The sequence below is a fragment of the Schizophyllum commune genome (assembly GCF_000143185.2).
Source record: "Schizophyllum commune H4-8 unplaced genomic scaffold SCHCOscaffold_5, whole genome shotgun sequence".
Classification (NCBI taxonomy): Eukaryota; Fungi; Basidiomycota; class Agaricomycetes; order Agaricales; family Schizophyllaceae; genus Schizophyllum; species Schizophyllum commune.
The window spans coordinates 721,190-740,674 of NW_026089542.1; the positions used below are offsets into that span (position 1 = coordinate 721,190).

The 19,485-nt window shown below is 57.2% G+C and overlaps 11 protein-coding genes across 11 annotated transcripts; 6 read left to right on the top strand and 5 right to left on the bottom strand.

The window, feature by feature from the left end:
* The first annotated feature begins 1,081 nt into the window (after positions 1-1,081).
* SCHCODRAFT_02621347 (uncharacterized protein) lies at positions 1,082-2,333 on the top strand. Its single transcript, XM_050345052.1, has 7 exons — positions 1,082-1,146; positions 1,195-1,264; positions 1,321-1,361; positions 1,411-1,519; positions 1,574-1,725; positions 1,776-1,836; positions 1,884-2,333. The coding sequence occupies exons 1-7, from the start codon at positions 1,105-1,107 to the stop codon at positions 1,964-1,966; spliced, it is 558 nt and encodes a 185-aa protein (XP_050200398.1). The 5' UTR covers positions 1,082-1,104; the 3' UTR covers positions 1,967-2,333.
* Positions 2,334-2,453: 120 nt separating this feature from the next.
* SCHCODRAFT_02621350 (uncharacterized protein) lies at positions 2,454-3,657 on the top strand. Its single transcript, XM_003036419.2, has 5 exons — positions 2,454-2,757; positions 2,808-2,863; positions 2,922-3,180; positions 3,238-3,307; positions 3,359-3,657. The coding sequence occupies exons 1-5, from the start codon at positions 2,537-2,539 to the stop codon at positions 3,428-3,430; spliced, it is 678 nt and encodes a 225-aa protein (XP_003036465.1). The 5' UTR covers positions 2,454-2,536; the 3' UTR covers positions 3,431-3,657.
* Positions 3,595-3,836, top strand: SCHCODRAFT_02621351 (uncharacterized protein). Its single transcript, XM_050345053.1, has one exon. The coding sequence runs from the start codon at positions 3,638-3,640 to the stop codon at positions 3,824-3,826; it is 189 nt and encodes a 62-aa protein (XP_050200399.1). The 5' UTR covers positions 3,595-3,637; the 3' UTR covers positions 3,827-3,836.
* Positions 3,837-4,391: 555 nt separating this feature from the next.
* Positions 4,392-7,253, top strand: SCHCODRAFT_02621354 (uncharacterized protein). The gene is made up of 13 exons (XM_050345054.1): positions 4,392-4,524; positions 4,588-4,869; positions 4,919-4,951; positions 5,003-5,157; positions 5,217-5,318; positions 5,372-5,537; positions 5,592-5,660; positions 5,712-5,774; positions 5,828-5,980; positions 6,034-6,057; positions 6,114-6,226; positions 6,277-6,398; positions 6,459-7,253. The coding sequence occupies exons 1-13, from the start codon at positions 4,474-4,476 to the stop codon at positions 7,112-7,114; spliced, it is 1,989 nt and encodes a 662-aa protein (XP_050200400.1). The 5' UTR covers positions 4,392-4,473; the 3' UTR covers positions 7,115-7,253.
* Positions 7,254-7,358: 105 nt separating this feature from the next.
* Positions 7,359-7,834, bottom strand: SCHCODRAFT_02538110 (Yos1-like protein). The gene is made up of 3 exons (XM_003037782.3): positions 7,711-7,834; positions 7,530-7,664; positions 7,359-7,479 (listed from the first exon to the last, which is right to left on the bottom strand). Exons 1-3 carry the CDS (start codon positions 7,802-7,804, stop codon positions 7,421-7,423), a joined length of 288 nt encoding a protein of 95 aa, XP_003037828.1. The 5' UTR covers positions 7,805-7,834; the 3' UTR covers positions 7,359-7,420.
* SCHCODRAFT_02500814 (ribosomal protein L22) lies at positions 7,788-8,958 on the top strand (the record flags this gene model as incomplete). Its single annotated transcript, XM_003036421.2, has 3 exons — positions 7,788-7,829; positions 8,454-8,661; positions 8,720-8,958. 3 exons carry the CDS (start codon positions 7,788-7,790, stop codon positions 8,956-8,958), a joined length of 489 nt encoding a protein of 162 aa, XP_003036467.2.
* A 67-nt stretch (positions 8,959-9,025) lies between these two features.
* SCHCODRAFT_02621361 (uncharacterized protein) lies at positions 9,026-9,830 on the bottom strand. Its single transcript, XM_050345055.1, has 3 exons — positions 9,644-9,830; positions 9,532-9,598; positions 9,026-9,480 (listed from the first exon to the last, which is right to left on the bottom strand). Exons 1-3 carry the CDS (start codon positions 9,758-9,760, stop codon positions 9,065-9,067), a joined length of 600 nt encoding a protein of 199 aa, XP_050200401.1. The 5' UTR covers positions 9,761-9,830; the 3' UTR covers positions 9,026-9,064.
* Positions 9,831-10,570: 740 nt separating this feature from the next.
* On the bottom strand, positions 10,571-13,173 carry SCHCODRAFT_02621364 (DEAD-domain-containing protein). The gene is made up of 7 exons (XM_003037783.2): positions 13,099-13,173; positions 12,831-13,046; positions 12,487-12,780; positions 12,207-12,431; positions 11,693-12,162; positions 11,275-11,636; positions 10,571-11,211 (listed from the first exon to the last, which is right to left on the bottom strand). Exons 1-7 carry the CDS (start codon positions 13,161-13,163, stop codon positions 10,735-10,737), a joined length of 2,109 nt encoding a protein of 702 aa, XP_003037829.1. The 5' UTR covers positions 13,164-13,173; the 3' UTR covers positions 10,571-10,734.
* Positions 13,174-13,252: 79 nt separating this feature from the next.
* SCHCODRAFT_02621366 (uncharacterized protein) lies at positions 13,253-15,318 on the bottom strand. Its single transcript, XM_050345056.1, has 4 exons — positions 15,029-15,318; positions 14,801-14,974; positions 14,678-14,748; positions 13,253-14,628 (listed from the first exon to the last, which is right to left on the bottom strand). Exons 1-4 carry the CDS (start codon positions 15,236-15,238, stop codon positions 13,452-13,454), a joined length of 1,632 nt encoding a protein of 543 aa, XP_050200402.1. The 5' UTR covers positions 15,239-15,318; the 3' UTR covers positions 13,253-13,451.
* A 103-nt stretch (positions 15,319-15,421) lies between these two features.
* SCHCODRAFT_02621370 (L30e-like protein) lies at positions 15,422-16,297 on the bottom strand. The gene is made up of 4 exons (XM_050345057.1): positions 16,148-16,297; positions 15,950-16,082; positions 15,831-15,900; positions 15,422-15,778 (listed from the first exon to the last, which is right to left on the bottom strand). The coding sequence occupies exons 1-4, from the start codon at positions 16,235-16,237 to the stop codon at positions 15,508-15,510; spliced, it is 564 nt and encodes a 187-aa protein (XP_050200403.1). The 5' UTR covers positions 16,238-16,297; the 3' UTR covers positions 15,422-15,507.
* Positions 16,298-16,577: 280 nt separating this feature from the next.
* SCHCODRAFT_02574650 (uncharacterized protein) lies at positions 16,578-19,272 on the top strand. The gene is made up of 8 exons (XM_003036422.2): positions 16,578-17,318; positions 17,368-17,728; positions 17,779-17,870; positions 17,919-18,241; positions 18,312-18,345; positions 18,392-18,892; positions 18,943-19,002; positions 19,070-19,272. Exons 1-8 carry the CDS (start codon positions 16,590-16,592, stop codon positions 19,124-19,126), a joined length of 2,157 nt encoding a protein of 718 aa, XP_003036468.1. The 5' UTR covers positions 16,578-16,589; the 3' UTR covers positions 19,127-19,272.
* The last annotated feature ends 213 nt before the right edge of the window (positions 19,273-19,485 follow it).

Here is a 19,485-nt window from a genome sequence, read left to right on the forward strand (position 1 = left end):
AGTATGGAATTCCGCAGAACAATTGGGTAGGATGACAATGCGCGATCAACTGACCATTGTATTGCAGGCTAATGAATGCAGCGTCATGCCGGGTTGTGGGCGCCTCGACACAGTACGCAGACGGCAAAGACTCTCTTCTCCGGTCAGGCCCTTCGTCACGATGAAAGACGATAAGTGATGCTCGGGAGATGATGAAGGAGCAAAGTGCCTCATCGGCCTTGTGGCGCATGGCACTAGCAAGCCGTCCGGAGGTCTGCGCGAGCCAAGCTCACATGTCTGAGTGGGCGAGTTCTTCCGAGGGATGACCAGCGTAATTTCGGCGGGTGGCCGGGAAGCGAAAGTAGGGGAGCAGACCTGGGAACGCGCGCGCCCACAAAGCATGGCACAAAACTCTCTCCGACGCGCGGTAGCTGTCCGCTCAGGACGGCCGGCGCGTCGCGCGAGGCTGAGCGCGGCGGACAGAAGCGCGGAGTCTCAGGAAGCACGGGGGGTGAGAGGACGGGAACTGGCCTGGGTATTGACGCGGTCACGCACCATCAGAGGGCGGGAGAAGCATCGATAAGAACAGCGCGCGCTGCGCTGACAGAGGTAAGCAAGTCGAGAGTGACCTTCGGATAAACCTAGCCCTTTTCCGACCATAAGGATTGTTTGCCGATAAGTAGACGAGCAGTATGCGCGCGTTCCTATTTGGGGGCATGGCGAATCCGGGTGGTGAGGCGCATGGCGAACTGTGTCGCAGATCGATATGAGGTGTACGAAGCAAAGAAATCGCACGCGAGCCTAGGCGACGAGGCAAAAGGTCAAGGAGGAAGCTATCTGCTAAGTGCGACCGACGTGCGATGGGCAATGCACACGCCTCGTTGTACATACAAATCAGCGGTGAGCTCCATCATGTCCGCGAGCCCTTTTGTTTCCGACCATGCTGGCACTTCATAAAGCGGTCGCCCTGAGCCCGCGGCCGTCCAGACGTTGCGGGAGGGGGATCCCCGAGTAATTCGGAAGTACAGATGATGGTGGGAGGGATCAGGATGGTTTGCCTGTGTTTGATGTGCCGGCGACTGCCGGCCCGGGTAGCCGGCTGCTGACGGTTCGCCACCTCCTTGAATGGCTCCTCAACAACCTCAACTTGGAAGTCTTGCCGTGCAGGCGAGTCTTCTTCATATTCCACGCAAAACATTGCTTACGGAGTCGCAGGCCCCCAGTCTGAATCCGAAGGTCGTTCATGTCTCGAAGTCGACGTGCACGGACATCTCGCTGTTCAAGGGTTCGTTCGCGCGCATTCTTCGCTCTCATCGGACGCTTATGTGCTGCACAATACAGACCTTTTGAGGGAGTACAGGAAGCTCGATGACTCCATAAACGTGCGCTGTCTTCTCAGAAGCAGCTGAATCGTACACTCATGCACCCCAGATGCGACTGAACCGGGCGACCGCGGCTGCACGCGACCAGGCGAGGGAATCGTCCGGACGAAAGGCGGCTGACGATCAGGCCTGCGAGAATATATGGGCAGAGCTTGTAGGTGCGTACATGGTTCACTCGCCGCGGAAGTGTCTTGCTAAGCGTGCACGTATAGCGAACTGGAAGCGGCGCACGACTCTCATCGGCTACTGTGTCTCTGTGGTCGACGAGAGCATCGACAGCAAACGCTCACAGATATCCGAGAAGCAAGCGGACCCCGCTGCGCAACGACGCATCAAAGGGGAGATGTATTCGGATGAAGTTTTGGTATTTGAAGGCTCATCTCCACTGTCCCATCTCGCTCACCCTATATACAGCGTAACCAAGTCCACAACGAGCTCTCGGTGGAAGCTATCATTCGCAAACGGTCATTGGATGGTGCGCAAATAGGCGAACTCTGCTCATTCAATGCTCATGAGACGCAGTCTTCAAGTCAAGATGCAAGTACTTCACCCCGCCATTGACCGACGCGCAAGCTCGAGAGTACTGGGAGGGAGCTCAGCGATAATCTGCAGCTGTATAGCTCCCCCTGAGAACCACCGACACTCTCGACCTCGGTCCCTTCGCTGGCATTTCCCGCACGCACTCTGTATCATACGTCTCAAACATCACGAACAATGTGAAGTACATCCCAACTCAAGTACCTGCGCAAATCGTCGCCCATCCTCCCCGTGTACTTGAACCTTGGTCTTTGCGCCCACAGTCGCTGTTAGGGCGTGCCAAGTGACTACCATAATCCGTGAAGGAATTCACTGGATAGGCTGCGGGGTGGCGTGTATGCCTTCTTCGCCATTTGAGTGGCCCTATCAGCTTCGAACCTATTGTTGTGCATGTTTAGCTTGCGCAAGTAGAGGTATACAAGGTGCTACTTGGTCTGAGGAGACCCTGGAAGGACGACTTCATTGAAGTTGATTCAAGATAGCGCAGCGGGGAGGCATACAGTATGACGACATGCGGAGGATCGCGTGCTCGCCTGTCTTGATTCCGAACTGTGCTCATAGTTTGCCGCGGTCCCCTCGCCCTCTTCCTTTCCCTTACACCCTCTTGTTGCCCCTTCCCGCTGTTCGTCGCCTACGAAATGCATAAGTTATTGATCCCCCTCGCTGCCGCTGCCGCCAGCCTCGTCGCCGCGGCGTGGAGTGAGCAGACGCCCCTAGTCGTGGATGACGACGTCAAGGTGCCCGTCGAGCTTGGTGTAATGTCAAAGTGCCCGGACGCGCTCGCCTGCGAGAGCATCTTTGACCAGGTCATCCCGAAGGTGGGGACGAAGATGGACCTAGAGCTGCTCTACATCGGACAGTGCGTGTGCTGCGTGGAGTGGAGCGTGCGGGCTGACGAGGGCACTATAGGATAGACGACTCTGACGAGGAGTTTGGTGTGACCTGCAAGCACGGCCCTGAGGAATGTGCGTATGGGGACTTTGCTCGCGCAATCCAGTAATTGACGAACGAATAATCCTTCAGGCGCGGGCAATGTCCAGCAGCTTTGCGTGAAGAAGTACGCGCCAGACCAGTGGTGGAGCTTCGTGCACTGCCAGGACTACCAGGGCAAGGCCAAGATTGGCCAGCCCGACATCGCGCTCAAGTGCGCGAAGATCGCCAAGATCGACTGGGAGGAGAGCGGCGTGGGCGAGTGCGCCGGCCTCGACGGCAGCGGCAGGGGCCAGGAGGGCGTTGAGCTGCTGAAGGAGAGCGTTAAGGTGTCTAAGACGCTTGGCATCGAGTGCGTATTGCTGCTACGTCCTCTCTGCGGAGTATAGACCCCTAACATCCGTTGCAGGAAGAGCTGCACCGTCAGGATCAATGGAGAGGCCGTCTGCATCCGTGACGGCACCTGGAAGGAGTGCGAGGTGCGTGATATACTTGGCCGTCCCCCTTCCTAGGCGCTAACTTGGTCCCAGAACGGTCATAGCGTCAACGACTTTGTGCGCCAGATCAACAGCGCCTACGACCAGCTCAACCGGCTTGCCTAAATTCCCGGCGTGACGATACCCACCACTGACTAGCCTCTTGATGCCCACATGCCTACGACTACTGCCTCTTATCCCACTCCGGGACGATGGATCACGGAATGCCTCTGACGAAAACACACGCGGCCTACACCTTGTACACTACCACCCCATTTCTACGCCTGCCTATACACGCCGCATGATACCTCTACTCTTGTTTGTTGTTCCACGATGTTGACCTTTGTTACAGTCGTCTTCCCTGCAATATATGTTTGTAATCTTCATCTGGGTCGGTATTTTCGCTATGCTCTTGAGCTTGATTTGCCGGGCGTGGCTATGGCAGAGATGACTAGACGTGCCCTTTGTCCCATTATCCACAGCACGCTGCATTATACGGCCTTCGAAGCCATCGAGCTGTGACACGTCGCCGGCAAATGGAACTTTCCTAGTTCGTACGTTCGTCAAGCTCATGCTGGTGACAACGAGCTAACCCACCGCCACAGGACCCGCGAGAGGCGTAGCTCAGAGCGTCCTTCTATGGTGTAAGGAAGGTCTGCTGGACTGACATGGTGTTCTCTATGTCCGTCGGTGTACTCATTTTGCGGGTCTCGTCCTCCGTCATACGCTGTATGCGCAACTACCGTTTGTCTGCTAAGGATACAGGAGGAATGCTATCGCAGCTCACTTGTCCATCCCGACCAACCTCACGGCCGCTCCTGCTGCTCAAGACCTGCTCAACGCCACCCTATCCTCGACGTCCATTCTGCACATGGCACACAACGCTCACAAGCACTTCTTTCCTGACATCTCCAGAGCATCGCTAGCTTCTTTCCCGGGCGCACTACAGTATGGTACGTGTCACCGACTTCCGCGAGAAGCACGCCCTCCAGCTGACATGGCTTCTTCGGCTCGCGCTACTCAGTTCTGATACGCTAGCCAATGCTGATACGTGGTACCCACCCATGCATACGCCTTATATCCTTCTCTCGCACGACGGTGTGGGAGCCGACGTTCTTTGGTTTGTGCCACCGTCGTGAAGTGCTGCGATAACGTCGGCGAACACGACGATGACGGTCTTTACTGGGTTCTCGTACCTGCAGTCTTGCGCGCGGTTGGCGGTGCGTGAACAAACTATTCGGGACAGTTTCATAACGCTGACCCTTCCCCTCCTTCATCTACAGCACGCCCACATCTCCCTCAACCGTACCACGCGAGCCTTCTTTGCCTTCAGCCTCGCCTACTGCCTCGCGCAGAGCGTTTTGCAAGGCTTCACCTACGCCCTCGATGCCGAGTACGCTTCGTTCGCCAAGGGAGTCACCTCCGCCGCGGGCATGCCGGCGCGAAATGTGACGGACCTGCACGGTGTGCCCGGACAATTGCGCCTGGAGATGTGCAGCGATCTACCGGGGCCATGCGAGGATATCTTCCGATCAGGAGAGGAGTCGGAGGACATGGTAGAATCAGTGAGCTCCAACGGCATCGACGAGTAGAACAGTTGCTAACCATGATCAGCATTCTAACGGATTCACCTCGGGACTGGACTTGGTACGAGCGAAGCATCAGCCAGAGTCTCCCACACTGACCTGCCCTTCGTAGCCACGACATCAGCCACTCACTTTCGTGCCCATGTTTGGCGTGGGGATAGGGAACGGAACGACGACCGGCGTACAGATTATGGCCCTCAATGAGCCCGGAATCGAGCTCTTCCTCAATGAACGCTGTGCACAGATGGTTGTGTATCTGAAGCAACAGTGCGTCTTCTCCCTTGGATTGGTGGTGAATGGCCGGTTCTCATGTTCATTTACATTAGCATGGAACACGCACAAGCCGAAGACCTTGCCCTCGTTTTCTTGCAGCTTTGGTTGCTTGCTATCTCGCTCTTTGCCCTCCTCAAGGACTCGGTGCCACATACGTGCGTTACGACCTTCACTTCGCATACTATTCGCTCACCTTGCTTGACCGCAGACTTGGTGTTCTCTCCGCCCGCGCTCTGGTCGCATCCTGGTCCGCCTATGCCGTCTGGCGCACGCAACACCAGCGAGACATCTTTCGCGAGCTCCTTGTCGCCCCTGGTACGCCGTGCGCGATCGATTTCTTCCCGTCGTATTTCACTACGCGGATCGGCTATGAGGTAGGTGGTCTTCTTTAATGATACAATACTGCGCTGAGCAAAATTCGAGTGCAGATTGGCGATCTCGTCCTCACCATCAGTGCTTTGGTCATTGCAGCGTGCCTTTCCTGGCGGTTGCTGAAGGTACTGCCTACGCGCACGGCTGCTAGGAGGGTAACACTGACGCACGAGCAGCTCTACAATGAACAAACCTTCAAGTGCCTCGGGGCACCGAAGCCCATCATGCGAATTAATAAGGTGCGTTCTTCTCCGACTCTTGCATTGGAACCAGGGAGCTTACTCTCTGCTAGCTATTCATGGCCGTCCTCGCCTCCCTACAGCTCGAGGTCTTTGTCCAGGTGACGGGGATGGGGCTGTGGGCCGACCAGCTCTTCAACACCGGTATCAAAGAAATCTCGGAGCATACGGCGTTGTATGAAGCGCTGATAGTATTGAGCTCGGCTGTGAGTTTGCCGTTACGTTGTTTTCGCGATAATCGATATTAAAGCGTCGATAGCTTCTCATTCCATGGATCATGCTGGTGAGCTTCCGACCGCGTCTGTGATATAACTTGTTCGAAGTCTCATGTTCCTTCAGGGTTGGTACGCCATCCGCCGCGAGATGAAGTATGCCGTTCTTCTCTTCCTCTTCCTCGGCTTTGTCTACTTGTTCGCCTGGACGTTTATGTTCTACTCCTCGACGTATCGCTGGTCAGTGCTCACTTTACAACGATCTGTGATCTATGGCTGAACTTCCGCAGGCTCTTCATCACTTGGCCCTTCCTCGGCGCATTTACTATCGCATCTATTCTCCTCATCGTCGCCAGCATCATCCTTGCCATTGTCTGTCGTGTACACTTTGACCGGGGGCTGAAGCATTATCGTGCGTGTCCGTTTCGTCTTATATTCTCCTCTCAGTCTCCTAACGAGCATCTTCGAACAGTCCAAGCCGAAAGCGCGCTCGCCCGCACTGAATTTGCGCCAGACAACTTTGCCGTCGAGACTACTCAACGTGGCGACAAGCAAAGCTCATGGGTGTCTGTCAGGACCGTGGGCAGGGTTTCCACGCGGCTGGGGCGGAAGCTGTCATCTTTGACGAGTAGGACAGCATCGACATTGACGGGACGGGCATCCACGCAAACGGGCAGGTCAATGGCCACCCGACACTCGACCGCCTCCGACGAGTCGTTCAAAGGGACGTCAGAGAGACACCTGTCCGAAACCTCCACCAACTGGGCCTTCGGCGACTCCATCGAGTCCGACGGCTCAAGCAAATGGGCGTACGAATCCTCACGAGAGTGGTCGTACGAAGACGCGGACAAGGCCGCGTACGAGCTCGAGGTATACGGTGCGGGTGACGCGCAGGTGTTCCACGTACCAACGCTGCCGTTTAGCGCGGGGAGGGTGGATCTGGTGGGTGCGGGAGCGGAGATGGTGGGCGAGGTGACGCCGGCGCATGCGATTCGGGCGGTGAGGACGTATGCGCGGACGGTGACGCCGGTGGAGGTGGAGGGGTATCGAGGGACACCGACGCCGGTGGAGGGGCAGAGAGCGACGCCTGTGGAGGGTTATAGGGTTCCGCATGGAAACTACATATGATGGTAGGCTGGACTGCACCAGATGACGGGTGGATGGATGGATGGATGGATAGGATAGGATACTAGATAGGATTAGGATAGAGCTGTGCTAATTTGTACTTACCTTCGTTGTGTTATGCAGTCTTTGCGCTCGCACAGTATCCTCTTCGAGATAGACAGATACAGCTTTGAGGCGGCGCATTGGGTCTCATTTGATATCGTTGTCGTGCAGGACTGCTTGACAAGATTATAGGCTTGCAGGCTGACGTGGTCACACGGTGGCGCGAGGGAATAAGATACAGTTGGTATATTGAGGAGATCGCATCGCCTAGCCAATCCAGAGCAGCTCGTACAGAATGATAACCGTGTTGATGCCAATGAGTGGTACTGGAGAGGGAAATAAGCGCACGCGCATGGAAGTAGGGATGGAGACGCACTTCTCAACAATGTGCGAACTGCTGCTATCAAGTCGATGATCCTAGCCTTGATGCCAGGATCTGGGGGGCCGTACCCTGTTGCGTCGTATGTTTGTGCATACGCAGCAGCAGTCTGGCTCGAGGATGTCCAACCGACTGTGCGATAGTCAGTACAGGTTGAAGCACAGGAACCGCGACGCACTTCTCGCCAAGAATCTATCTTCGCTGAGTACGGCGACGGCGTTGACGAGGAGGATGACAACGTAGAGGAAATTCCAGATGATGCCGAACGCCATGGTCGGCGCGTGCAAGGAGCTGAATGTGCGCTTGGCCCGCCCCGCGGACGTGGTGGTGACTGTCGTCACAGATCATTCGCGGTGTGATCCGTCACGGCGTTTATTGTTTCTCTCCTCGATGGCGACGATGCAGCGGGGCTTACAGAATGGTGAGCGGGCCGTGAAGGGCATCGAGCAAGGCTGACGCGACCTAGTGAGTCGCGCGTCCCGCTTGGTGACTGCCGGACAGCGCGCCACCGCCCCGGCACACGTCTCGAGGGTGACATTGGCGTATGAGAGCAGGAGACAGTGAGTGAACATTATACATGCTGGCAAGGACGGGAATACTGATGTTCGTCAAGTGCCTCCCGCTTTCAAAAGTTTCAGCACTGGTTTGCCAAGCAGTTCACGCCTGACGTGAAGGAATCGGAGAAGACCGACGTCCAGGAAGCAAAGCGTCAAGCCGTGCAGGAGGGTCGCCAGAACATCTTCCAGGCGCCTACACAAGAGGTTGCGGAGGCTCAGAAGGCTGCCCTGACGAAGGGGGCCGAGGTGCCGGAAGTCGGCGCAGGCGCGGTCCTCGAGAAGCCGAAGCGCGGGCAGAAGACGTACCATGAGGTGCGTGCTCCACTTTCTGAACTCCCCTCCGGGTATTAATGCGATACTATAGCACCGCTACTCGACTGGCGTCTTCAAAATCTCGCACCGCAAGCTCAATCTGCTGAGCCGGCAGATCGCGGGCAAGCCGATCGACTACGCCATCCTCCAGATGCAGTTCAGCGAGAAGCGTGCTAGCAGCCGTGTCAAGAACATGCTCATGACTGCGAGGGACCACGCTGTGCGCTACAAGAACCTTGACGCTGCCAAGCTCATCGTTTGTACGTGTTGCATCTCATCCGTCTACCTTTTTTTCTTGCTCACTTTCCGTTTGCGTAGCCGAGAGCTGGGTGAACAAGGGCGAAACCGAGCCTGCACGCGTCGAGCCCCGTGGTCGTGCTCACTTCGGTATCCGGCGACACAAGAAGTCGCGGATGTGCGTCGTCCTGAAGCAGGGCAAGACCCTCGAGGAGGAGAAGGCTGCGGAGAGGAAGCGCAAGCTGAAGAGGATAGTCTCCGCCGCTGCGACCCGCGAGGACGTCCCTATACGGAATCCGGGCGCTGCCTGGGCCTGGTAATCTATTGCGCATATAATCACATCTCCCTTCAGCATCTTTCGCTGGTCGTTCACGAAATCCGGACATAGGGGTGCATTCTGCACATTTCCATATATATGCTCGAAGTCTACTCTTCCTTCCAAGGTAGGTTGTCTACATGTATCCGATTCAATTCGACGCACAGGGGCAACAACTCGTAAAGCACGCTCTTGGTAATGTTGCGCGCGTCCCTTACCACAACGAACCTGACCTGCTCAAGTGCTGGAAATGTTGCCCCAGCGAGGAACATGTCAAGCTCTGACCAAAAGCTGCGGTCATCTTCCATCAATTGCCAACCCTCAGCCATGTAGTCGGCGAAGTAGACGTCGAGGGTTATCTTCACCAGTCGGTCTGCCGGGATGTTGGCCAGGACGCTCATGCATGCGCGGACTTGGGCAAAGAACCGTCTTTTCTCTCTGAAAAGGTAGAAGAGGCCAGCTATGCGCACTTGACGGAGAGAAGTACGATGCAGGATACCCGAGCAAATAGCATCTAAGATCACAGGTCAGTCAGTTCGTCCTTCAAACGAACACTATCACTCACCCAGAACCGCAGCGCTCGAAACATGGAATTCCAGCTCCTCGAGCGTGCGGGAGATAAGGTCTATCGTGTCCCATAGCTCGTAAGTATCGAAATCGACGGTAGCAGCCAGCTTGAGGACCCGCAGCTTTGGCACCGGCGCTGTATTCGCCAGCATAATCCACGCCGGCACCTGCAAATCCATGATGTCCAGCTCGCGCAGCGACTCGGGCACCGGCGTCTCCCTCGCCCACGCCGGCTCCATAATCGGTATCTGATATGCCTTCAGATCGCGCACGAACTTTAAGCGCTCAAGGTTCGGGCACTGGAACACCCGCTGCATCACGAACACAAAGCACATGAACGACACGCGCACGAAGGTGAGGTCGAGGATGCCCTCCAGCCACGCCTTGTTCTTGCTGGGCTTCCAGAACGCGTCCCAGCCGTCGGACGTCTTGGCCGCGACGTCGATGTCGAGGAACTCGAGCGCGCGCACGCCGGTGAAGCGCGATTGAAGGCGGGCGAACGGCCACATCCACTCGTCGTCGGGCGGGGCGATGCCGAGGCGCGCGGGGGTGCCGTCGAAGATGACCTTGCGGACGGTGGGGAAGAGGGTGCAGAGCGGGGAGTCGAGGAGGTTGAAGAGCTCGATTTCGCGCGGGGTGATGTGGCAAGGGATGCGGAGGGTGTGATGGGTGAAGCGGCGAGCGCCAGGGACCCAGGCGCGACAGACAAGGGCGCAGCTGTAGAGGGTGAGGAGGTCGTTGTCGCGGTCGAGGTAGGCCATCGCATCGTCGTAGAGCTCCTGAGGAAGGGTGATCGATGTATGCTGGGCCTTTGTGTCAGTACAGGTTCGCTCTGCTCGAGTATGAGTATGGCTTGCCTCCTCCATAATGAGCGCAGCTGATTTAGTAGGTGGCAAAGGAAGGATGGAGACCGCAAGGATCTCGCAACGAGCTCGTAACCTTTTATAAGCAGGCGAAATCCCAAGATGCTGATTCCATTGTTCCGGAAATAGGCCTCATGTTGCACACGAGGCAGACCAGTCCCAGTGCGCCGAGAAGACAATTGTGGCATCGGCTTCTGCTATTGAGTTGAGGAAGCGCCGAGTGGACGCTTGAGTCAGCCGCAATGGACTGCATATGAGAGACAATGGGCAGTGGGTAGCTATGCGTATTGCACAGGATAGATGTGGCACGCCCTCTCGCGTACGGTACATGAACTGGTCCTCGTTGGACCTTACAGGTCACCAAACTCGGCATCGAAAGCCTTCTGGCTGACCGCGCCCCTCTTGACCTTCTTCGCCATGCGCTCCTCGCGCGCCAACTCTGCCCAATCGTCCGCTCCCTCATCGTCCGGCGACGCGCCCCTTTTCGCCGGCACTGTCGCCGTCTCCCCTTCCTTCCCCTCCCCATCCACGTCCATCGCACATGCCGTGCCCTTCCCTCCCACTCCATCCTTCTCTGCATCGCCACCCTTCCCCTCCTTGGCCGCTGCCTCCTTCCTCTCCCACTTTCTCTTGCTAACTTTCTTCTCCTTCCTTCGTTGCCGCTCTTCCTGCCGGTCCTTCTGCGCGCTCCACGCCGTATTTGTCTTCTTGCGCTCGCGACGCTGTGCGGCGGCGTCCGCGCGGGAAGCGGCTTGGACCTGGCGCGCGGCGAGCTCGGTGAGGCGTTTGGTTTCCTGGGCTTTGTCGGCGTAGGCGTAGGTGGCGAACTAAAGAAAGAGTACGCTGTTAATACGGCGTGGCAAGCCAAATTCGATTTGTAGGCTACGCACATCCACATCCGCATCCTCCCACCCCCTCGCCGCCGGGTCGATGCCCTTCAACTCTGGCATACGCGGTAATCTCAACAACCCGAACGACTTTGCCATGCCGACGATATCGAGATCCTTCAGTCGGAAGATGTACGACGCCTGGTGCTTCGAGTACGCTTGTACGGCGGAGACGAGTGCTTTTGCGCCGAGGTCATGTAGTGTGCGGTCGGTGCGGACGAAGGTGCGAATGGCGGACTGGACGATGGCGACGTCGGGGTCCTCCGGGCGGTCATCTTCCTCTTCGTCTGTTTCCATGTTGGCAGATGCATCGGAGCGGATGTAAGGATGAGGTTTCAAGGGAATCTTGCGGACAGCCATAAAGTCTGCAAAGAGATATCAGGGATGATTGTCGTGAGCACTGAACACTGACCAGACTTACCGACATATTCGACCTCCCTCCCGCAAAGCAGAACATACGCGCGACCACTCCGCCCTGCGCGCGCCGTCCGCCCACACCGATGGCTGAACGCCTTGGGGTCCGTCGGCGGCTCGACCTGCACCACCACATCCACATGCGGAATATCCAGCCCCCTCGCCGCCACATCCGTCGCCAACAGCACCGCCGGCGCCTGCGGCGTCGCCAGCGCGCTCGAGAACGCATGCAGCGTCCGTGATCTCGCAGCCGGAGGCAGGTTACCGTGCAGGGAGTGGAAGACCGGGACTATGGGATTAGAGGAGGTGGAGGGGAAGACGCGCGGCAGGATGCGGTAGAAGTAGTCGACGCAGGCGCCGGTGGAGAGGTAGACGATAAGGTGGGAGGCAGCGCGGGTGGCGGCCTCGGTCTGGATGATGCGCGCGAGCTGGACGAGCTTCTCGGAGGTGCGGCAGGGGATATAAAGATTTTCGAGGCTGATGGATGTTAGTACAAAAACTGTGGATGCGATGAACCTTACTTGGCGGGTATTCGACGCTCCTCAATGACTTCACCTGCATTCGCACCTTTGCGGGTCTGCTTGGACTGGACTTTGACTACCGCTCGTGCGGGATTTCGCAGGCCCGCGCGGATGAGTTCTCCGAGGGCGTCCGTCATGGTGGCGCTGAACAGCCCAGTGCGACGCTGCTTGGGCAGATGGGTCAGAATGCGTGTAAGCGACAATTGGAAGCCAAGATCGAGTAGTCTGAGGTAATGCATCAGTAAGTAGGTTCAGCAAAGGCACAAGGGGGCACACATACCTGTCTGCTTCGTCGAGGACAAGAACCTCAAGCTCCTTTACGCTGACAGTGCCCTGTCCGCGACCGAGAAGAAACTCCTCGACTCGTCCCGGGGTTCCGATGACAATGTCAGCGCCGGTCTCTAGAAGGCGCTGGACATCTTGCGCAGGAGAAGATTGATCGGAGGATATGAGGAGGAGGGGATCGGGGTACTCTCGTTCGGGCTCTTTCCCCTCCTCATACTCGGATACTTCTTCTACTGGCTGAGCCTGGAGAAAGAGAGAGAAAACAGAGTGGATCTGAGTAGCAAGTTCCCTACCTGATATCAGCACGATTAACTGTCGAAGGACGAAGGGGGGACGCACCGTGTTGGACTGATGATCAGCGCGCCGACTTCGTTCCGCTTCAGTTTCGCTTCTCGCCTGATAAGACGCTCGAGGATGGGAATAACAAAGGCCAAGGTTTTCCCGGATCCAGTAACGGCTTCCACTACGACGTCCTTATTCTTCATGAAGAGTGGGATAGTCGCCGCCTGCACAGGCGTCATCTGAGTATAGCCGAGGGATGCGACGACGTCTGCGCTAGTATCATGGTTTCTTCAGTAGGTAGTCAATCAAATATGAGTTCGCTCACATCCATGGTGTCAAAGGTGTCGAGAGGGAGGACCAGGATCCAGCATACGCGGTGGAGGATGCCATGATTGGCGAGGGAGGGGATGTGATCGGGACTTCGCGCCAAAATCACGACGCCGCAAATGTTTAAATTAGGCAGTTCAATGGTTGACCTTGCACGCCTTCGCTTCTGGAAGTTTGGGAATTCAGGCAAACCAGACGAGAAACAGTAGCAACGCATCACCCCAGGTTGTTAGAGCCGCGGTGAAAAGCGTGCGTGGTATTATGTAGGATAGATAGACTTTATACGACAGATCCAACAGCCCCCCATTGTTCACCACAACTGCCTGAGGTGCTCAAGCACCCGCTTATTTTTTATGAGGACGCAGTGCCCTCAGCCTCCGCCACGGCCTCAAGCTCCTGATCCACCGCCTCGCTTGGCACGGGCAACGATTTGATGTCGTCGACCTGCGGCGTCGGCGGGAGTTCTGGCGGGCGCTCGCCGCCACCGTTGGGCGGGAGGACGGTGTTCGGGTCTTCCTCGAGGTCAGCGTCGGCCTTGGCCTCCTCCGCCTTGCCCGTAAGGCGCTTGATCTCCGCCTCCGCGCGCGCGACGTTCTCAGCCGTCACGCGCTTCTGGTTCGCCTCAAACCACGCCTTCTTCGTGCCGAGGTCCTCGATGACGCGCGGGACATCGCCGTGGTTCGCGGGCGGCGGGATCGAGAGGGCGAGCAGCGCAGAGAGCGTCGCGAAGGGCACATGCAGTTTGTCGGTGTCGGCAGGCGGCGCCTTCTCCTTGGGCTGCTCGCGCGGCTGCTTCTTGCCCTTCTTCTTGCCGGCGACGAAGTAGTCCGCCTCCTCCTCGCCCTTCTTCTTCCGCACGATCGCGCCCTCGGGTGCGCTCTCGACCTTCCGAATCTCGAGCTTGGGCACGCCCGCGACCTCCGGTGCATCCTTCGGTTGGGCGGTCTTGAGCTCGGGTGCCGCGCTGCCGCTCTTGCCAGAGAAGTAGTCGATGAGCGTCTGGCAGTCCTCGATCTCGGCCTGGAACGCAGGGATCTCAGCCTCCTCGCGCAACCGGCGCGCGGTCTCCTGCTTCTTGGCGAGCTCGTCTGCTGCACGTTGTGCGCGTGCCCTCTCGGCGCGACGAGCACGGTCCTCGTTAACCTTGGTCCAGTAGCGGTCGTTCGCCTCGCGATAGAGACGCGAGGACTCGCGCTTCTGGTTGTAGAGCGCGTTGATCTGGGCCTGCAGCTCGTCGCGCTCAGCGAAGAGCTTGGACCGATTCGCATACGCCTCGTCGTCGACCTTCTTGATCTCGTCGAGCTCGGCCTTGATAGTGTCGTACCGGTCGGAGATTGCCTTGAATTCGGGGTCGTCGAGCTGCTTACGGAGCTCGTCGAGTTTGGCACGGTCGGCTTCGATGGATTCTTGGTCGGCCTGGAAGCTCTCGACCGTGCGGCGGCTGCGCTTCAGTTGCTGGATCTCCTGCAGCGCACGCTTCTCGTCGACGACGCGCATGTTACCAGACTCGACTTGCTTCTCGAGGTTCCTGCGCGCGTGTGAGGCGAATGGAGCATGGCGAGGGCGGGAACACATACCGGACATGCGTGTCGACTTCGGCGACGGTCTTGAAGGGCGCCTTTTGCTTAGCAGCGTTGAGGTCCTTGATCTAGGGAAGGAATGAGAGGGCGTGTATAGAAAACGTCGAACCGAGGGCGCACCTTCTTCTGAATACCGTCCTGGATGGTCTTCACCTGGTCGAGAATCTTGCCGCGCGAAGCCTTGTTGTCGCTTTGCTGCCCGCGGATCTCGTCCAGCTCATCGCGCAGCACTTTCCTGCGTTCATTCAACGTCCCCTTTCCCGATGCGCCCCCAATCTTGTCGCGCACAACGTTCTGCAAACAGCGACGTGAGCTGTCCGGCCCCGTCCCCCCCTCCGAGTCACATACCAGCTTCAGCTGCAGCGCATCAATCTCCTTCTTGATGTTCTCCTGCTCCGCATCGTACGCCGCCTTGTCCGGCTTGCCCGCGGGCGTTTTCGCGTCCGCCGACGTGTCGTGGGGCACGGGCGTCGACGTGCCGTTCGTCGACGCGGGCGTGGAGGTCTTTCCCTTCGCGCTGCCGTTGGCGGCGCCGGTTTTCGTTTTGGGGGCGGGCATTTTGGCGGGATAGGTGGCCCGGACGGGGGAAGCTAGAGGGCTGGGAGGCTGGTAATGAAGGCGACGGCGGGAGGCAAGCCAGAAATTACGCCACGTGTACGCTTTATGGTGATATGTTCCTGGGCTAACTCCATTCACTGAAGTCAAGCTGCCGGTCTTGCTCCAAGCGAATCCATCATGCAATGAGCACCGCGCCGAGCGGAGGGGATAGCAGAGAGATGGAAGATACGACGATACAGACAAGGAGATGAAGACACAATAAATACGGGCTAAAATACAATCTGCTGATCCAACTTGGCAACCTCCTTCATGCACTCGTCGTACGTCTCGCGGTAGTCCTCCTTCACCTCGCCCTCCTTCTTCTTGCGCTTCTGGTCTGGGCAGACCATCACACAGCTTGTTGGGCGTTTTGTTGAGCTGGCGTGTCCGAGCTCCTCCTTCGAGGCGACGAATATGTAGGGGATGCCGGCCTCTTCGGCCATGACAGGGAGATGGGAGATGATGTCTATGGGGTTGATGTCGGCGGCGAGGATGAGCAGGCTGTAATATTCTGATTAGACATGGTATGCATGGAGTAGAGATCAATGCGCACCCCTTCTCCCCCTTCCGGATCCCCTTCACGACTTCCTTTACCCCACGCTTTACTTGCCGTGATTTTGATGCTGGGGAATGTCAGCATGTACGTGAAAGGTCCTCGATCATGGCACGCACCCTTCTTCACGGTCTTATGCAGCTTCTTCAAGAGCTTTTTCTGCGCTAATGGTTGCGCGATCGGTGACAAGTCCTCTACAGGGATCACAATCTCTTTCTCCTCTTTCTTTGACGACTTCTCCTTCTTGGGGGACTATAGGAGGGGGGAGGGTCAAGTGGTCAGTCCAACCCTCCGATCAGGAAGTACTGCCGACGTACTGTGGTGGCGTCGTCCATCTCTACGTCCTCAGCATCTTCTGCGACGACCTTCTTCTCTTTCTTCTCCTTCTTGGACGCGTCCTTGGCCATTTTGTATGAGATTAGGAGGGGGGACGCAAGGAGGAGGGGTTTGTGGGGTTTATGCTTGACGGGAAGGACAAGACGCGAAAAATACTTGACGGTCACGAGCGTGACTTCCGTCACATATGATCACAGCAGCCTTCTGAAGTCAAGACTCAGGCGATTCCAATACAATAGAAAGTAAGCTAGACTATGAGGCACATGCGTAGTAGAATGCGCTGTTGAATAGTCGAAGAACATGTGTGGAGAGAGAGGCAGGAATAATTCCCATCAATATGAACCGTGAGTGCGTGACCGGAACAGCGGTCCGATGGAATGAGCTCGTCCTCATCGTGTTCGCCGACGTCAACGACCTTCCATCATGTCCGCCCAACCCTTGCCACCCCTCCCACCCAACTGGACCGAGCACATCGGCCCCGGAGGCGTGAAGTACTACTACAATGGCATCACGCAGGAGTCCACCTACATTCGCCCGCTCCCCGCGTTCCCGATCCCCCAAGCTCCCCAGGCCGCGCCGCAGAAGGACAAACCTCTGACGAAGACCCCGATCCCGGGGACGGACTGGATACGCGTGAAGACGGTGCAGGGGAAGACGTTCTATACGAACAAGGCCAAGAAGGCCAGCGTATGGACGGTGCCCGAGGAAATCAAGGACGCGGTCGCGGCGCTTGATGCTGAAGAGGCGCAAGCAGCAGCGGGGAAGGCCGCCAGCAAGCAGGCGAGAACGGATGAGGAGAAGCGCGAGGTGGCGCGCGTCAAAGCGGAGGCTCAAGAGGCAGCAAAGCGCAAGGCCGTAGATGAACCCGTTGGCGAGCTGGTCGTGACCAAGAAAGCGAAGGTCGATGAAGAAGAAGAAGAAGAGGAAGAAGGAAGTGACAGCGACGAGGAAGAGGAGGAAGAGGAAGAGTGGCAGCGCGAAGCAGCCGCACAGTTGGCCAAGGAGGCAGAGGAGGAACACAAGCGAAGGGAGGAGGAGGAGCGGAAGGTGAAGGAGGCGGAGGAGGCAGAGGTACGCAAGAAGCAGGATGCGCAGCTCAAGATGCCCGAGCACGTCGACCTATCTGTCGAGGAGGCGAAAGCACTGTTCAAGGTGGGTCTCGTTCTGCCTCATATTCATCCAGTGCACTGACAAACTATAGACACTCCTCCGAGAGAAAGACGTAAACCCCCTCCACCCATGGGACTTGAGCTTGCCACTCTTCGTCAACGATCCTCGCTACGTTCTACTATCATCCGTCTCCGCACGCAAAGACGCGTTCGACGAATACTGTCGAGAACGCGCACGAGAGCTCCGGCAACCCCAAGTTAAGAAAGAGAAGGTCGCCGCCAACCCGAAGGAGGAGTTCGAACGGTTACTCAAAGACGAGGTCAAGAGCACGCGCACCAGCTGGACTGACTTCCGACGTACATGGAAGAAGGACCGTCGGTTCTATGGCTGGGGCCGCGACGACAGGGAACGCGAGAAACGGTTCCGTGACTATCTGAAAGAACTGGGCGAACGTATGTGCAGCTTGTATACGAGGAAGCGTGTGATACTGATGAAGGAACAGAGAAGCGTGCTGCCGCGCAGAAGGCTGAAGCTGATTTCATTGCCCTGCTGCGCGAGAAAGCCAATGTGCAGCCTGATTCGAACTGGAAAGATGTAAGCATACCGTATTCCTTTGCACGGTCATGGCTGACAGCTCTACAGATCAAGCGCAAGTTGTACGACGACCCTCGCTACGATGCGGTCGGCTCCTCATCACTACGCGAAGAACTGTTCAACACCTTTAAGAAGGCTGTCGGGACCGGCACTGTCGACAAGAAAGAGCAGAGCTCAAAAGATAAGGATGGCGATGTAGACATGAACGAGCAGGTAGATGAGGCCGAGCTCGAGCGTCGGAAGAAGGAGAAGCAGGAGCGCGCGGTTCGCGAACGTGAAGAAAAGGTCCGAGCGGAGCGTCAGCGCATGGAGGCCAACATCGCTCGTTCACGGCAGGGCCTGACCCACGAAGAGGGAGAAACTCAGTTCAAGTGCGCCTTTCTAGGTTTCTTTTCATTGTGGCTCTTTTGGCGCTCAACATGATTTTTTGTATCATAATAGGGTTCTACTCGTCGACGCTATACGCGACCCTCAGGTAAGGCACTAAGCATCCCCGCACACATCACTGACGTCCTTGACAGGCCACCTGGGAAAGCTCGCAACCCGAACTTCAAAAAGACCCGCGCTTCACCTCCTCGCCCCTCACACTCAACCAGCAACTCCACCTCTTCCACGCCCACATGAAACATCTCCGCGACAAGCACTACGCCAGCCTGCACGCCCTCTTTACCGCGCACGCCCCTTCGCTCGCCACCACCTTCGCCGACCTCCCGCTCGACACGCTGACCAACTCCCAGCCCGTCACGAAGCTCGGCCTGAGCTTAGATGCACTCCAGGATGAGTTCGAGCGCTGGCAGCGCGAGCGGACGACTGCTGCGCGGGCGGCGTTCGACGAGATGATGGGCGAGAACGCATTCGTGGAGTTCTGGGGTCGTTTGGGCAAGATTGGCGGGGAGGGCGTAGATGGGTTCGTGAAGGCGGACGAGATGCCGGAAGGGGAGGGCGAGTTTGGCGGCGGCACGGTCGACATGAAGAATCTGGCGCGAAACGTGGATGTGAGGGAGATCGTGAAGGTTATCAAGGTAAGTTCAAGTACACGTCAGTGCGCGCTGGTTGCTAATATCATTTGTAGAACGACAAGAGGTATCTTGACTTCGACCATGTGCCCGAGCAAAGGGAAAAGTGGATTAGAGTACGTCCTTCTCTAAATTTTCCGTGCTCTATTGCCCATGTAGGCGCTCTTTCTGACCGTGCTCTAGGATTATCTAGCGAACCTATCCGCTCCACAGCTATCTGTGCACCTTCAGAAGCGATGATGTATCGTTCGCAATGTTAGGCTGATCGGAACTGTGCAGTGTGGTCTCGGTTGGGGCGGTGCGAAATGTGGTCAACCAATGCGAAAGTAAGTTATCCTGCAAGGCTGTACGAAGTGCAACGCCTCGTATACAGTCCGCTCTACCGGATGAGATGGCGCGAACCGTCCGCTTCGGTCGGCGATGGGTCAATTGCACTATGGGGCGCGCATGCATGTCGTTGGTGGGTTTGAATGTTGGCGCTGGCTGTGCTTCCACTATCGCGAGCGCATCTTTCGATGTTATGGTTCTTCAGTATGACAGGTCGGCGCCGTCATTGTCCGCGCTGGGGTGATATATACGAGCGTGATATCAGTTTGCGA